Genomic DNA, 18,332 nt, shown 5'->3' with positions numbered 1-18,332 from the left:
TTTAAATCAGTCTATTGAGAAACTAGTTTTGTACTCGTTTATTATTTCATGATTATCGTTGATATTAAAGATTGTCATAGAAAATTAGAAAAAAAAAACATTTTTATATATCAAACACTTCCCCCTGCATGACAACATATTTAGCAGTTTCTTCAAAAATGTAGAAAAGAATAATAAATAATAGTTAACTGGTTGTAAAACCGTACAGAAAAACAAAATGACATTAGAATATCTTCATGTATATCATGTAGTGCTTTCTACCTTGACCACGATTCACCAACTCAGGGGTGGAACAAATGAGTGCAATGGCAGAAGGATTTGGTCCCAGACTAAGAGAAGCCAAAAACAAACACTGGCTTCAATCCCTGGTGTTGAGGAACAGAAAGGACGCTCTAGAAAGCCAATATTGTGTGAGGTCCTGTGCTAATAAACAAAACTACCCACTACTAACAATAAAAGAACAGTGGATGTGAAATTTGGGGGGGAATCTAAATGTCGTAGCCAGTAGTGACCACTAGAGGGGGTCCCAAGCCTTTCAGATCTGGGCAGATGTCTGCCATCCTTCCAGGATGAGCCGTCCACTTTCCAAGGTAGTTATGATTCTATTATAGATGATTTATTCCTTGGAGGGACAATGTGGACACATTAAACAGTGGTTATAACAGATAAACGGTGTAAATTATTTATCCTCATGGCACAGAGCTACGAATAACATGAGATCAAGTTAAAGAGCTAGTGTTTCCTTTTTTTTTTTAAACCTGCAGTTTATTACAAAATGATTAATTTCAGTGTTAAATTATTTCTTTGTCAGCCAGTTAGTAAGTCTCACTAACAAAGTAATCAAGACCTTTTCTGTACTTCAATCCTGAATTCTCTCACCTATAATATAAAACTCAACTTGACAGAAATCCTTAACTTAAATAAAAACACAACAACTTCTTGGCTTATTTTGCACTTTGCTGACGGATCCGTTTTTCACGGCACTGGGCTGCTTTGAGTCTTTGTACAGACAAAGAAACAGGGTGTCATGCAAAAAAAAAAAGAGGGGGGGGGGGGGGGGGAGATGAGGCCACGAGGAAACAAACTGATAATCAAGTTAAGGCCAATGCAGTCGGTCTGAATCCCAGAGAGCTTGAAAAGAGCAGAATCCATTCAGAAAGGCATGACAAGAGCACCTCCCAACATTCGGCCTTCCGTCCTCAGTCGTCCGCAACAATGGACAGAGCCCGCAACTCGCTGAGCTTGGCCTCCGTCTCCTTCTGCCTCTGGTCGTCGGTCATGCCTGCCTGGTCGATCTGGTCCGTTAAATCATTGAAGATCTTGTACATTTCAGTGAAATAGACCACCTGTTGTGCAAAGCAAAAACAACAAAAAAGAAAAGAAAAATTGGAATCTTTTCTTCTAAAATGACTTTAAAGAGGGTTCATCCAGAGCAATCATAAACAATGCTTTCACTAACTAGACTTGCTAAAGCTGGTGGTCTCAAAGCTCTACGACCCTCCAAATGATGAGCGATTTGAAAAGAGGGAGCCCACAGACAAAACAAGCCCCCCAAAAAGGAGCTTCTTTGGGGGGCAGTGACCCTGCTTTTCTCTCTCAATCTGAACAAGAGATAGTGTTCTCTGAAAGCTCTGTTGACACTCCTCGCCCCTGCTTCTTCCCCTCAGTTCATGAGTCAGGCTCCCTAGAGAGTTGCTTTGATGATTAATAGGCTTTAATCACATTACAAGACTCCAGAAGAGTGGGCAGAGAATGAAAGTACAGGGAAATACAACCCCTTGAAACCCACACGCAAATCTCAATATTTACACATGAAGCAATGCAAACAATGCTGTACACTTAAGGGCAACATCTCCAGCTACTGAAACAACAATTTCCATTGCAGACAAAACCAACGATGATTACTAGACAAGCAGAAGTCACTGCTGAGCTAAACCGATTTGCAGCTCAAGAACTCTGTCAGAACGGAGAGTTTTTAAGAAGTAACAAATCTCCAAATGAAATCTTAGAGCCTACAGCACCTTGTAAAACCTTCTCAAAGTGCTCAGATTGAATGATGTTGCCTGTTTACATCAGTGTTTACCAACTTAACCACACACGTGGGACATAAGTATTGGGTTACAGCTGTTTGTAGGGGTAAAGCGGATACATTTTTTTCCCCAAACGTGGTTTTCTCAAAGTTCTGTCGGAAATGTCCACATAAGAAGGGATGACAAAAACCTGGGCGTGTCCTCCACAGTAATTTCAATAAAAATCAAGTTTGTTTTGTATGCTAAACAATACAAACTTGGAGCAAGTTTGCTAACTGTAAGTTTAAAGTGCATCACGGAAGATAATCTGGTTTACTTTGACTAACTCAGAATGGCCTAGTGGACATGGTGGCGCTTTCTTTAGACTCCCAGCTGCTTTAAGAAGAGCTCCAGGTTAGAGGAAGGCCTGCAGGACCGCAGAGGAGCCAGACAGATGAGGCCTTCCACACAGCCGTGTGTGGGTTGTCGCTGGGGGTTAATCACATTAGTGCCGCATGGAAAGAAACAGACTGCCTGGGTTATACACACCCCTCCTCAGACACTTATTCAATGTTGAAACGACTGTTGGACGGGTGTGTCTGTACAGCTGTGATAGACTCTTCAGCGAGGGCTACCAACCTGCGCCCGGATAAGAGCCTCAAAGCTTGGCTGGAAGTAGTCGATCCGGCTCTGGTAGAACTTGGGCATCTCGTCCAGCAGCTGCTTGTTCTTCGCCTCAAAGTCTTCCTTGACTGGTCGGAGCTCTTCTTTTGCCTGGTGGTGAAAAGAGGAAAAACGGACACAAGGTTCGGACCTTCCTCTATTAGCTCAAACAGACCAGCAGCAGGTGCTGCAACATTTCACTTGATAGGAGTAAGAAGCAGTCATTTGCTAGGTTTGGGTAAATGTAGACCTGAAGGCATCAACGTGTCCTTGTCATTTTAGTTTAGAAAGATGTTTTTGAATTCCCACGGAGATGCGGTGCAAAATGGCTGTAATCACGACCACGGTGAGGAGGAGTCGGTAATGTGGGAAGACTTGGCTGCGGGTGGACTGCAGCACCACTGATCTCTGTGTGAATGTATTAGTGGGCAGTCTACTCAAGGCACGAAGTTATGGAATGCACGATGAATAAGGGTGAGATTTTTTTCCGTCTTTTTTATACTGAGGGGAAGGGGAGGTGCAGTATTCAAACAGAACCATATTGTTGATCAGTTGTACATGTTTTTCCGTGGTCATGGTAAACATATACAGTTTGAGAATCATTTCTTTAGGTCCAGAGCTACTTAAAGGGCAAGGATGTAGGGGCCTCTTCAAGGCATTGTTCCCCTGACAGTGCTTTTCTCAGCATGTGTGGGTGGATCACCATGTGAGAATGTGTTAGAGGCAATATCATAGGCAACGCTGCAGCGCTATCCATGAATGTGTGTGCTTCTGTAGTGGCCTCACGGTGTATATATATGTGTGTCTACAATTCTCAATTACGTGCCTGTAGATGTGCAGCAGCACCTTTTTGAAAAGCCAGTCCTTGAGAGGCTGGTAGCTTGCGTGGGTGAAGCACTGCACATGTACACTATACATGCGCTCAACTATTTTTGTTCATATCCAGTCAGCATTTGTGTCTTTTTTGCACTTATTCGGGCTCTATGCTCTATTCACAACATGTGAGAGCAGGTGAGCGGCGCTCCGCTCTGAGTCAGAGGGGAAAACCGTCACGGATCGACAACATGCAGCGAGGCGCGCGCCCGCACCTGATGCAGCTTCACCATGACGGGCCCGGTTTTGTCCTTCTCTTCATATTTCTCCACTTTAGATTGCAAACGCTTGTAGTCCTGCAGGGCCTGCTCCCGACGTTTCACCGCCATGTTGAGGCTGGGGAAGACGCCGCTGTACCTGAGACCAACAGATAAAACCAGAGCATTTCTTTAGAGAACCGTACCTCACCAAGAACACTGGGGCATGCATTCTGTATTGCATCTCAACTAAAGTCATTTTGATTTCATATCACTATCAAAGAGGCACTTTGAAACCCCCGAGGACAGCTTTGCATTAAGCCTCCTCTCATCCATCATCTAATTACTATCGTTCAGAATAGCATGAAACATTTCATTTTGTGACAATTATCATATTCCACATGAAAATATATTCTTGCAACAAGATTCCTGGTCTCTCGCACTAAAAATAGAAAAACATTAATCTGTAACTTAGCAACAGGAGTCTGAGCTTCATCCTGGGACTTGTTGCACTGGTTTTGTTCCGGATTTTAATGGAAAACGGGAAACATGTCCACAAGGATATTTTAAATCCAAACATTTAACAAACAGAAAAAAAAAGTAATGAAAAAAGTAAACCCAAAGTTATGACCCATCCTAACTTTAAAATGAAGTGGATAAAATTATTTACACTCGTCAAATATGTACAACCAACATTCAGGAAAAGTGGGAAGAAGGATAAAGACAAAAAACAGACTAAAATAAAATTATGTAAGAGTATTTGTAGCAGTTACTTTTTTGTTTTCTTTTGGATTGAGCCATTTAAAGAATATTCTATGATGTGCAAACCTTTTATCTTTTGAGTTCACATCAATGGCAATATTTTGTCTCAAAAACTGTCAACTACTTTAATTAGGATTCCCTTCATGCCGGCCTTTGTTCAGTTCTTCTTAGCAGATGAAAAAACCACTGGGAACCTGTGAATTGATTGTGAAATCCGGGATAACGAATGTGTCTGGCACGGCATCACGGCAGAGGTCCAAAGGGGTAAAAGGAGGCCCAGACTCTGTCCCAGACAAGCAGGGATTGTTTCTGACAGGAAGTTAAGCAAGGAGTGGTCTAGAAGTGCGCAAGTGACTTCACACAGCTCAGTGCAAGCCCAGCCCCACAGCCCACGCTCTTCCACTATTTATAAAAAATACTACTTTGGCTCAGTTTACAACAGGGGTGTATGCTGATCCTCAAGTCTACTATCTGCTCCAGTGTACACAAACTTGAAGCGCCACGGAATTATGCAACTGCCCTCCAGGCATTTTGCTTCTCCTGTATGGATCGTCTTTATGTTTCATGACAACACAGTAAGAAAGCTGATGGCATCTGAAAAAAGCAGCACACGTGTTGATTTTTAACAGGTTAGAGCCTCCTTTTTGCAACAAAACTGTCCTGTAACAGTTAATGGCTTAACACATGATCAATTACAATTAACCCTTGACCCTATCAGGCTGGAGGTAGATGCCTCACGCATCACCCTTCTTTGGGTCCAAACCTCCCAATGACTCAGCTAAACCCTGGATTACGACATGAGCATAAACAGCAGCTGAAAATGTCCACATTCTTTTGGTCCTAAAACTCTCCAATTCTTGCTATACAACTACCAGTCAACCCCGTCGGAGTTCATTTGTGGTCAGCGCCGACGGCTGACTGGTTGGAGGCAGCGAGGGGGCCAAAGGCATACCGCTGTACATGAGACGGGTCGGGCTGTGGTGAACAGGCCTGATGAAAATAGCATCTGCAGCGTGCGTCTGCCAAGCAGCGTAAAGTCCGGTGTGGCCTGTCGGCCAAGCCCAAGTCTGGTCCACACAGCCTCAGTCTGGGAGGCTGACTGTTTTTCTTGACCATCACCTCAGCACAAGTCACCGCTAACGATACACAGCGAGCAGCAAAAACTATGGATAAGGGCACAGTTTTTGTGAAATTTTCAAAGGTCCCCATCATAATCAGAGCTTGAGGCAACAGCACGTTATGTTGTGTTAAAATGTGTTTGGTTGTTTATGAGCAGAAACCCTGCAAGAGAGGAAACTTCCTCTGATAGCGAGAGATGCTTGTGGTTTGTTTAGTTCTTGCTCAATCATGGGCAGAGGTCTCAAAACATGCTTGACTTCTGTCTCACCCAAAACAGCAACGAAGCAGAAAGGCCTGTGTTATGAGGCCTAGATAACACAGATGCTTGGCTGCCCACGCACTCCCCTCCCCTCAGTGATGTCACTCTGTGCCCCCATCGAGTTGGTAAAAAAAAAAAAAAAAGCCACGTAGATTAAAAGACTAAGGGGAAATGTGTGAGAGCTGGAAAAAAAATATGGCTGCCAAAACTCTCGTGTCCATCAACCACACACAGACACACACAGTTAAAAGACCTAAAGTCCTCCATTAATAGAATATAACCATCTGCTTTACTAATTGTTTTTACCATGCTAGAAGATCACCAGCAGAGAATTTTAGGAAGAAAACATATTTATTAGGAAATGACTAATGGAATCTTAATGGATGTTTTGTATTCCTTCTTTCTGCTTGCAATACGAATTCTTATTTATTAATGACAAATGATAATGCTGCATTTTTAAAAGGAAGATCACAGTTCAGTTTAATATTGAAACTTTTCTTCCGTTTTAATCAAATCTGGTTTTCTGGTCTGAAATAACATCTTTGTCAGACGGCGCCCCCTCAGAAGCCTGCACGAGTGATTGCATATGTGCCTATGTTTGTGTGAGAGAGTGCACTGTCCTGAGACACTTCTGTTCCTCAACTAATCCACAGGTCTTGGTCCAGGAAGCTGGGCCCTCTGCCATATTCTGAGACTGCCCACACGTCCGCCTGCCGCCCACCAGGAAGAGGAAATTAGAACCATTCCATCCTGTCATTGCTCCACCACCAAAGCACAAGAGGGAGAGGGCCCGGCGAACGCAGACACGGATACTAAAGCCGTGTTTACAGTCACAATGAGTTCTCCTCATGACAACTGTAAATGACCAAAGTAGACTTAATATAGGAGGAATGTTCAGCACATCTTTTGCTGCACACACAGTTGTGCTCCCAAACATGCTTAAATAACATGGGAGGAGCTAAGAGGAGGAAGCAAAGCCTTAACTAGCATTCCGGAAGATGGGTGGGTAAGTCCGGCCACTCCCTGAAACACCTCTGCTTTTTTTGTGCCTGTGTGTGTGTGTGTGTGTGTGTGTGTGTGCGTCTGTGAGCAAAGTCAGGCTCAAGGAATGGAATAACGCTTGCTGTAGTATAAATGGAGGCGAATATTGGAAATGAAAACCAAATAAACATTTATAGACTAAAGAGTAAACACGGCTCACTCCCGGCTTCCTTTTACAGGGATGTAAAATCTCCGTCATGGAAGTGACAGGCGAGGTCAGACGGGGGAAATATTCAAAAAAGAATTCCCGGTTATACTAGTATACTGGAAATTAAAGCAAAAAAAACAAATATCTTTACAGGTATTTCTCACACAAATCAAAACAATTTAGTAAAACTTAATTGTTGTAAACAACAAACACAAAATACTACAGGATAACTAATAGAGAGCACTTACTTTTTCAGAGGCTCAATAACAGTCTTCTGAATTTGGGTGACCTGTAACGAGAAGAACAGTCGTTCAAAATGCAAAACTCACCATCAGACAAAGAAAAAAAAAACACCAATTGATATTCACTGTCAAATGGAATGACATCAACACTGAAGGCAGAGCTTCTACAACTCTCGCTCATTAGCTGCAAAGTAATCCTTTAGCATAAAAACTAACAGTTGTTTATCATTCAAACAGAGTAATCAAGAAAAAAAAGATAATAAATGGGAGGGGAAGGGGGGTGATCGCAAAGAAACTTTCATGACGTTGACTCTTTTCATTGTACACAAGCCCGAGGAGAAATCCCTGAATATTCATTGAGCTAGCAATACAAAAGGATGAACTGTCAGGGGACAGACATAAAAGCAAAGCCCCACTGATTTTCAAATCCTGTGCAGAGTGGGCTGCCGTACAAGATGAAAGTTTTTAACAAACAAACATCGGAACAATAACAGTTCATATTTTCAAGCATTTCTCCTTCTGGTTGTCAAAACCGACAAGGGAGGAGAAAGGATGCGGGAAAGGGAGTTTTAAATGGAAGTAAACTAACATCACATCTGCAGGCCTCCAGCCTTGGAAAAGATGAGAAGTTTTTGCACAGTTAATGAACTTTAAAGCTTTATTTACGTTGCAGATTTTAAATGACTTTCATGACTGTAGCAGTGCTTTATTAAGGAGACGATCTGCTGGATCCTCCAACATGCTTAGAAAGGAGGAACTTAGGAAGGCTACAGTATTCATGACTTCATTTACCATTGCAGGGACAGTCAGTCACACATCAGCATGGAAATGCAATCACAGCTGTGCTTTATACAAGTGAACTGACTAGAAGGAAACAAAGCAGCAGCTTCAAACAGGCAGATTTCCAAGTAAAAAAAAAAAAAAAAAAAGGCTGATTATGGTTTCAGGGAAAACGGAGAACAGATAACAAATAAATAAACGGGAATTCACATTTTCTTGGTTTTACATATTCAAACCATACCCCCTCCCTCCTTATTTGAGATGTGCTGCTACTTTTAAGGTGAGAACATGCATAGAAGAGGGAGAGTACAGCATCAGATTTGCTTAAGCATGCTGATGCCCTCTACCCTCTGCCCCTTCCCACAGTGAGGGGGGGATGAGAGATATTCCTTGGAGGCCCCGTAGAGCCTGAGGCCGATGCTCAAGCATCAGTCTCTATCAATGAGTCATGGGGCAGAGGCCATCCTGGCACACAGGCCTCCCAAAAATATACACAGATCGCAGAGGAAATCAATATCCCTCCAAACGTAGTCTCTTCTACTGCACTACCGCCATCTACACTGGGGCTCAGCTTCGGTAGCAGTGCGCCGGCGGGGCTGTGCGCCCTCCTCAGCCCCAGAAATACACACACAGACCTGGGCCACTGCTGCCTTCATTATCACTGCACGTTTTATCTACCGGCTCTCTCACTTGAGCGCCCCGCGGCAGAACATCTCGTCTCAACAGGGAGAGGAGCAAAGGGTGGATGCTTTTGTGTCTGTTTTGCTCGAGCAACAAGGTTTGCAACGAGAAGCGCTGCGCCGTCAGAATCAACCGCCAGCTCAAAGGGAGAAGTCAGAGTAGTGTTTTAGGAGCCGTGCTGGATTATAAACACCTAGCAAACCTCGAGGTGATCCACACAGAAGACTTCGCAGAAAGTTCTCACACTTGTTTCTTTCGCCTCCAGGTCTTTTTTAGTCACCTTACAAAAAAGGAGCCACACAGCCCTGCCAAAACTCGGAAGAGAACATTATGTCAAGGCAAAGATTTTTATCTAGTGAGACTGAAAAATCACGCCGGAAAAATGTAGGTTTTGATGATAAAGACGACTTTAAAGTCTTCAAATGAAAAGTAGGACTTGTTAGCTTAACTTTAAACGTGTTTATATGTGTGTGTTGGTGTGTGTGTATATCAAAGAATATATTTTTCTTTGTTTCGGAATTCCAAAGATAGTAATGACGGGAAAAAAATGCTGGCAACATATTGTTTTAGAGGAATGTAAGAGCTTTTATGTGAAAACGGTCACACTGGGCACACTGACTTTTCCTGGGCATCGAACCAAGCCGAGTCCTGGAACATACACGGCCCAGGTCACAAACCACGCAATTTGACAAACCTACATTTACTTTGTCTAGTCACTTAAAATGGCTGCAGTAAAATTTGATGAACTGTGAGCGAAGCCCGTCTGAAAAGCTGGGATGGTAAGAGAGTAGAGGGGAGGACACAATGAGTGCAGGAGAAGAGGTTTGTTCAATCTTCACTCTAGAACTGAACCAGAAGATGCTGGTTTTTTATCTGTTCTTTAGAACATTATTAAAAAGAAAAGAAAGCATCTTTTTTTTAATGATTTCAAACTAAATTTCCCAGGATATTTTAATAATCTCTCAATAACCAATTAACTGAAGCTTAAGTATCACATAGATCAGTTAGTATTTAGCATAAAACAATTGCAAGATTAAAGCAAACTGCCTTCAAAATTTAAACAATGACTATTTGCTTTAACAATTGTTTTCAAAAATTAGGGTTCAGGCACATAAACTGGAAAACACTACAAAAAAAGCTCTTATGAGATGTGAAAAGAAAAATAAAATCTGAAAAAAAAGCCTTTTGTCAAAGCACTTAAAAACAAAATAAGAGAGTAAAACGAAAAGAAAAATCAAATGTAAAAATGCTGCAACAATTATCCATAACACTAAGTAAATGGTAAACAAATGACAAAATGTGTCCTTTGACGGTGTTGACATGGTTTTGCCTGTCAGACGGTTAATGCGCTTCATCATCTCAAGCTAAATGTTGAGTTACTAAGCGCCAAAAGCACAAAAAAAACTGTCACATTGCTGACAGAATAAAAGATTTGCAATATTTCTTTAAAGTTTTCACAAAGTCAAATTGATTACAGTCCCTTTCCACAATGAAGAAGACATACTTTAATGTGACTTCTTCCACAGATTGGATAGGGGTCACTTTTCCAACTCTTGATTTACTTTCCTTTTTGTTAAAATGTAAACATTTGGCTTTTTACATTTGGATTTTCTCTTAAAACCTGGAGTTTTTTTTCCCCATCAAGATGGACATTTGATAGCAACAACAGCATCAGCTGAAACAAAAAATGGACACTATTTTCATATCTTTACAAAAAATCTGTATAAACACTTTAAATTGTTAAATAAAAAAACGATTACACAAAGAGTTTTCACATGTTGAAACATTGCATTTCTAGCCATGCTCTGTGGAGTAAGCTAGCAATGCGAGAATGAATGAAAAAGGCCAGCAGCCAATCAAGCCATAAAGTACACTTGTCCACCAGGCAAGTGCTGCTCTGCTGAATTTTGCACTATGGCAAATTTTCCTGTAGTGGAAAGGACACTTGGTTGTAGTTATTTTGAAAACCAGTGAGTCACAAATGCTTCAGTTTTCACAGCTGATAACCAGTAGCTTGAGCTTATAAAGGATCATACAACAGATGCTTTTCAGAAACAGCAGAAGGAAAGGCATAAGGACAGATTTTAGACCATTGGCATCAATAGAAATACAAATACAAAACACGCAATTTCAACAGAGCATTCCTGGGTTCTTTCCTTTAAATGTCAAATGACACACAACATCCAACATTAGGGCTGTGCCAATTATTAAACTCATGTTCCATCACAGTTGAACTAATGGATCTCTGCTTGTCATTTATTTGATATGAACTGCTATTTTAACAACTCACTGAGCAGTCAACCTGGAAAAATACACACATTTCTTTCGGTTTATTCTGTTGCTATGATGGCTCAGTTCACTGGAGTTGAAATAAGGGAAAATCATGAAAGACATAGCCACTATAAGGTTGAACACATCAGCAAGTTGACGCCATTGCTGATAAAAGGGGTCATGCAAAACCGGCATTCTGGAAATGTCAGCGTTTTGTGTCAACAAAGCAGTTGTTGGCTTTACTATTTTATTTATAGTGTGTTATTCTTTGTTACCTTCAAATATTGCACATCATATTTTCAAAGGTAACAATTTCCATTCCAAGTATTTTTCAATAAAATTAATATTTGATGGTTTTACGTAGTTCTTTTTAGACGTTTTAGTAAATATTGGTATATTCTTTGAAAATCCTGCTTTTTTTGCCATGTGGCCATGCACATTTTTCCTTTAACAAAGCTAGAAGTAAATATAAAGAGGAAAATAAATTCTACTATGAGATAAACAAGAACAATATCAAATTTTGGACTTAGTCTGACCTTCTCCTGGTTAAAGGAATCCATTCTTTTCATGGCTGTATCCAAAGCACTCATGGCCTCCAGGAATGCCTGGTCCTGTTCACACAGCGGGTTACTCAGCAGATCCACAGAGATCTTCACAGCAGCTTTGGACATGGCTGATAGAAAGATATTTGCAAAGCAGATAATAATGTCAATATAAATCTAAAAAAAAATGTGAAAATGTGACAAAAGAAGGTAAATTATCTGTGCAAATATCTAAAGCACTCATGTATCCAAAACAAGCTTGTGGTAAAAGCAGCAACAGAGTGACGGCTCATGTAAATAAATAAAAAGCAGTACTGTCAACTATCTGACTACTCACCAGTACGTAAAAAAATATTTGCACTGAAACTCAAATGTCCCAGAAATCAGTTTTTATGAAGCCAGTGAGTATAATTTAAAAAAAGATATAAAAGTGGATATATTTCAGTAAGGAGGATCCCCCTTGATGTTCTTCAGCTCATCTTACTTTCTTAAGGTGTCATTACACCTAATCCACAGTTTTAACATGACTATGATCTGGTAACCTATTAAGCCAAATTCTCTGGTCAATTCATCTAAAGCTCCGTCATTAATAACCTGCTATGGTCTTTTTTAGAAAAGTGGTGGAGACCCTTTCTCCATCCTCACCATCCTTCTACCTTTAACATTTATTCACATCTTGGTTGGTGTAAGAGAGGATGGGCTTAGATGAAGGCAGATGAATAGCTGTGGTGCCCTGTAAAAGGAGTTTTTTTCTTCCCAGAAACCACCTGCCAGTTCTTACCATCTAGATCTGTCCTGGTGTCTTCCCGTGTCTGTAGAGAAGCCACTAAAGCGTTCTCTGTCATTTAGCTGTTACTCCAGTCAGTTACTCATCCCACGACAATCAAAGACTGCAGCTGGCAGCTGTTGCCCCACTCAGTGAGATTACAAACCAGAACACAACTACTTGTGGTCTCAATGCTCATTCATGATAGACAGATTGCTCTACCTAGGAAACATTGCCTTTGTGGAAGTACAAAAAAAGCCTGTGCCTAACCTCTGTTGATGTGAACCGTCTCTGTACAGTTATTTGTGTTTAATTTTAGAGTTTAACCCAAGATTTTCATATTCATTATAGACAAGACAATGCTGTCGCTGTTAATTATGAATATAGATCTGAAACGTGAAGAATCCTTTTTTTCAGCACACTCAGTCAAAATATTCAAAGAGGCAGCTATGTGGAAAATCCCATTTCATAAAAAAATTGGTTCACCAAGATGTCCTTTATGAATTAGCAAAAACCTCCAAAGCAATATTTGTCTGAATAATGTGAAATACATCCACTGTAATCCAGTATTAGACTTTTAGACTCTGTTTATATGAGTATATGGATTTAAAAAAGATATTCATTAAGATAAAGTATAATAAAGGTCCCTTAAAGCAGGGATAGACACTTGGATGTCTTAGATGTCACTGTCATACTTCTTTTCCAGCTAGTCTAGATAATTAGCAATGACCCCTGGTGAAAAGGTCATTGTTGATGATACAGATTAGGTGTTCCTTCAAGAGCAGGGATGTTGGGAAAGAAGCCGAAGAGCAGGAGCTGCTCTTTCTAACATAGGCCAAATTGTAATCATAATCTCCTCAAAACTAATTTTGATGTTTTTAGCAGACCATGACTACAGTCTGGTGCTATCAGGTAATTCTTACTAGGTTAAATATAGAACTTTAAATTTCACTCATCTAACCTAAAAAACATACAGTTACGTGGAGAACAATCTATGAAGTACAGAGACAACTTCCAGTGTTAAGTTCAAATCTTTCTGGCTTGACAACAGTTGGTGCAGATGGGACATGTACAACAGACTGAACCAATTAACAATAATGAGACCCTGACGGCTGACACTTTGATGATGCAGACATCCATATTCCACTGCACAAAGTAGAGGAAATGAAGAAACCTTTTGCTACTCCGACCATCCCCATTCCTCCACCCCCACAACTGAGTACTTACCACCTATATAGCTACTTGTTATCTACTCAAAGGCAAAAAAGTTCATAAGGAGGTAAATGTAGAGTAAATATGGTTTATGTAACAAAAAAGACACATATAAATGTCAGCTAACAAGTCGGACCCCGAAGGAGTAATATATTAGAAGTAATTATAAAGATAAAGGCAAGGTTGCATAATTATTTCTTCCATCCATTCATATCTAATGAGTTATTCCCTTCAAAACAAATAAAACCAACCAAAATTTATTGAACAGTCAAGCAACAAAGAGCATGTTAAAAAAAATGTCAAGATGAACTTAGGATTCAATTTTATTGCCAAAGTTGCAAAGATAACACACCTAAATCGGCTTCTGTGCTTTTCTTCATGTCTTTGTGGAGCTTTTTTGTCTGGTCCTCCAGCCTGTGGATCAAGCAGAACAATGTTCTGTAAATTTTTTGTCTTGTAAAAAAGGAAAGAACCTAAAGAAGTTTGGAAAAATATGATCTCAAACTTCATCAGCATTAAACACACTGCTATCCAACTTATTGATGCAACATAAAAACAAATAAAAAAACTAAAAAGAAAATTGAATCTACAAAGAATTATTATAATAGTGTTGAATGATATGCGTTAGCCAAGTAACAATATAGGAAGCTCTTTTTTTTAAACCATCAACTATAATTCTGCAAAAGCAATAATGCCTTCAATCACTTTTTTCTGTGCATTCTCCACTGATGGGAGAAAAAGAAGGCAATTACCAGACTTTCCAGGCTTCAAACACATGCCATTCATTATACCAATTAGGAGAGAAAGGGTTTTAGGATCTCCCAAGAGACAAATTATATTACTTCTCCTAGTAGTATGATGAGAAACATAAAATGTGGGGATTCATTTTTATCATTTCTCCCATCAAGTCAAAGTCAAGATTAAATGTAAAAAAAAGGAAAAGATAACATACATTTTACAAAACACTAAACAACTTTTAGTCAAGTTGTATGTAGATATGAAAAGATTAGGGAAATTAGTTTTGGTCATTTTAAAGTTCCACATGTTCCAGATCCACATTTAACCTTTCAACATGAATATTGTGTTGCTCATTTTTGTGTAAAACTGACTAAGAAAGCCACTATTATGTTCAAACTTTAGAATCTTTCTTACACTAAAGTGAAAAAAGAAAAAAAAAAGTCACAACTTCAGGCTTTTTGTGACCTGACAATAATAAAAACTGTCCGCAATATACTGGAGGGACTATTATATACACAAACACATGCTGACAAACAAACTCACACACACACACTTGTGTCTGCTTAACGTATGAGAGGTAAGCAAATTTTATCATTAAGAAATATTAAATTAAAAGTGATGAAAAAGCAATATTAAACTATAAGGTTTTTACTATTATTTTAATATTGCCTGGTAAAAAAGGGAACATCTATTCAGGTGAAAGGCAGGCTAAACAGCCTGTCCACATCATAAATGGAAAAAAGGTTGTTGTAATACATTACAGCTAAAACTTAACTACAATTTTTAACACAGGTATGCATATGTGTATTTAATGCATCTTAATTCCTTCATTAAATTAATTGCATAAAAAAGGAAGACGTTAAACAAAAGAAACTCAGAAACCCTTAAATACTGTTTTTAATAAATGCACCATTTTGGGCAATAATAGAGAAAAGTTAGAGCTCAAGTTTGTCTTTTGAAACTATTCACACTATAATTGTATTTTTTTTTGGGGGGGGGGGGGGGGGGGGGTGCTTTTAGGCAACAGATACTCCATGGAGTTTTTTTCTGGATTTCTAGGGTGGAGAATGTAAATGTCTGTACATGCCTGGTTCTCTGACTCATGTATAAGGTCTATCTGCGCCACACCTTTGTGATAAAGGGCCCTCCCCACTGAACAAAACTGAAGATGAAATGTGTGTTCCCACTCATTTTGCTGGGCCCTTAGGGAGTTTCTTTAACCTGAGGCTTTAGGAGTGTAAGAGCTTAAAGCCTCACTCACCTTAATTCTGCAAAAAAGGACTAAATACTTGAAATACGCAGTTAGGAAACCTTGGTTTCATTTTGTATATAGTAAGACACACAATTATACAGATAGTTGAGATGTGTGCTATGTAACATGTAACATCTAATTAATAGTGGAAATACAAGCAACCAAATTTTCATTGGACTTTGATAGAAGACTTGAGTAGGCAAGCAAACTTACTTTTGTAGCTTATCATACTCTCGTTCAAAATCTCTTTCAACCTAAAGAACAGGAAAAGAAGAACAGACATAAATGGTTTCATATTATTTTTGGAACATCTGAAATCAGTGACTCATATGAAAGTTACCCCAGGTGCTTTTCCATTACATACTGCATTGGATAACGTACTTGGCTGGAGTCTGCATGTTGTGTGTCTGACTCTTTACAATAAAGAAACGAGTGAGCTTCAAGTTGTCAAATTTACAAATTTGGGGTAAATTAGTCTGCTATTTGGTGAAGGTGGGGAGGAATATAGGATATACCTACATATAGCTAGACCACTCTGGTGGTTGCACCGGAGCTGGACTGGATCCAGTGTGAGCCCAGGGTAATACCTTTAAACTCCCTCAGCTTCTTCACCTCTGCTCCTTCTAACCCCACCCTTTCACCTGAGTCCCTATCGTCTACACACGAGAGGGACTTTCAGATCTTCATTCCTCGCTTTTCCCGACTAAAAGGCCACCAATCTAGAAGTTCCTCCATTATCTCCCTGCTCTTACTGCATATCGCAATGTCATCTACTAACTTTAGCCTGTTTAGAGCTCCACTTCTGCCTTCTTTGTGCCCAACCTGTCATACAAGTCTTCATGCGCCCTTTGTTTGGTCTTTGCCATCTCCACCTTCACTTTGTGCTGCATCTTCCTATACCCATCTTCTGTCCTTTCAGGGTCCCCCTTTTTCTTAGCCAATCTCTAGGCCAAGTCTCCTTAACTGATTTCCTCACTCCAGATGATACACCAACCATCTTCCTCCCAGTCTCCCCTGATCACTTTGCCTTTATTTGTCCAGTCATCTGGAAGAACTTCCTGATCTCTCCAAGTCCGTTTTAACTCCTCCCCAGAAAGCTGAAAGATGAAATTATTTTGTGTTCTCCTCCCTCCACTCCTATATCAGTCTATGCTCTTCTCTTTTCTAGAAAAATGTCTTCACCAATGCCATTTTCCTCCCTTAAGCAATGTCCACCACCATCTGTCCTTCTGCATTCCTGTACTTAACACCAAACATATCCATTCTTTCCTCATCACCTCTGCTTCCGTCACCGACCTGTCTGTTGAAGTCAGTCCTCATCATCATTTTCTCCCCTGTAGGGATACCCTGAATCACCTTATCCATTTCCCTCTAAAATGTCTCTGTCTTCTATCAGGGGCATAACCACTGACAACATCACACCTTAGACTTCCAGCTTCACCTCAAAAACACTTTTATATCACTTCAAGTCCATTCAGCTCTCCATTCACACCATGATAAAACACACACACTAACAGGCAGCATATTATTTATACTTCAGTGTGCACATAAAGCAAACATAGCAATAAATGAAGGACGGACATTTTTAACATGACATGGTGTAACAAAGCCACTGTAAATAGTTGTTGGCAGTTTAAAGTTGTAGGTCAGGTAAAATGACACAGAGCAGTCCTGATACACCAAGCAATAATAATATGAAACTCAAGGTGTGGCCAGATTGGGATCTGGCAACAAGTTGTCAAAGAGATTATTTTTGGAAAAAATAGCAACTTATTCCATCATGATTTGGAACACTGACTGTTAACGTTTACAGTTCTTACTATTCGCTAAAAAAGGAGGAGCTTTCCTCTACACAGCAGTTTCTCAGTTACAGTCAAAGCAGAAGCTCACCTTTCCATGTCTAGATGGCCTTTCACATTTGGCCTAAACTGCAAATATAAACTCATAATTTCACAGTTAACTGACCCTGATCTGATTAGGTATACATATGAGAAAAAAAAATTTATTAAGGGGTTAATTGACAAAAGTAGACAAGTTACTTTTTTTTTTCAAACAGAGAACATTAATGCAGACCACAAATCACCTGGTGCAATTTCAACCCAGATGAAATGTTGTAAAAGTTGACAAGTTGAAGAAATGTGAAAAAGGTTCACAAAATATGTGGTAAAAAACCTCCATTATTAGTATCAAACACCTGTTATGTTTCTTCGAAGATTCTGAATTCAGATTTTGAGTATGAGAAAATGTGGGTATAGTCGAACAATTTCGAGAGGGACCAAAAACTAAACTTGGATCAACTCATTCAAATATTTTGAGCTTGTGGCTTTCACTTGAGTGTATAAATATCAACGGTGAGCAAATTTAGGTCTAAGTTTCACCAGGATTCGGTGCAACAGTTATAAAATACAAATTCAGTGTGCATACAAACAGAGAATGCAATCTTGCATCTACAACTCTGTGGGCTGTTGTGACCCAGCCTATAATCTAAAAATATATTTATACAAATATCAGAAATGCTTTATTGATCCCACACATGGGACATTTGTTTGTTACCACAGCAGTAAAAGAAGAATAGTAGACATAAGAGAAAATAGATAAAAACAAAAAAAGTAACATGAATGTACACAAATAAGGTCGTATAATTTAAAGAGTTGTTAACTCAAATATGAATATATTTTTCTATTATAATAAAGATAGAAAGTGTAACTTATATTAGGCATAATTCAGTCCAATTTTGTGCATCTAGCACAGACAGAAACTATTCATTTAATGTAACT

The 18,332-nt window shown here is 39.6% G+C and overlaps 1 protein-coding gene across 1 annotated transcript in view; it reads right to left on the bottom strand.

Moving 5' to 3' along the window:
- Positions 1 to 26: 26 nt before the first annotated feature.
- Positions 27 to 18,332, bottom strand: part of bin3 (bridging integrator 3) — a 32,815-nt gene continuing 14,509 nt past the window's right edge. The window contains exons 3-9 of the mRNA XM_004072478.4: positions 15,769 to 15,809; positions 13,918 to 13,979; positions 11,582 to 11,718; positions 7,320 to 7,360; positions 3,761 to 3,902; positions 2,649 to 2,783; positions 27 to 1,346 (exon numbers count right to left, since the gene is read on the bottom strand). Of these exons, the coding sequence (XP_004072526.1) occupies positions 1,200 to 1,346; positions 2,649 to 2,783; positions 3,761 to 3,902; positions 7,320 to 7,360; positions 11,582 to 11,718; positions 13,918 to 13,979; positions 15,769 to 15,809 (705 nt within the window). The 3' untranslated portion in view covers positions 27 to 1,199. The remainder of the gene's footprint in view (positions 1,347 to 2,648; positions 2,784 to 3,760; positions 3,903 to 7,319; positions 7,361 to 11,581; positions 11,719 to 13,917; positions 13,980 to 15,768; positions 15,810 to 18,332) is intronic.

Source organism: Oryzias latipes, chromosome 9, assembly GCF_002234675.1.
Source record: "Oryzias latipes chromosome 9, ASM223467v1".
NCBI classification, from domain to species: Eukaryota; Metazoa; Chordata; class Actinopteri; order Beloniformes; family Adrianichthyidae; genus Oryzias; species Oryzias latipes.
This window is presented reverse-complemented; position numbering and strand designations above follow the sequence as displayed.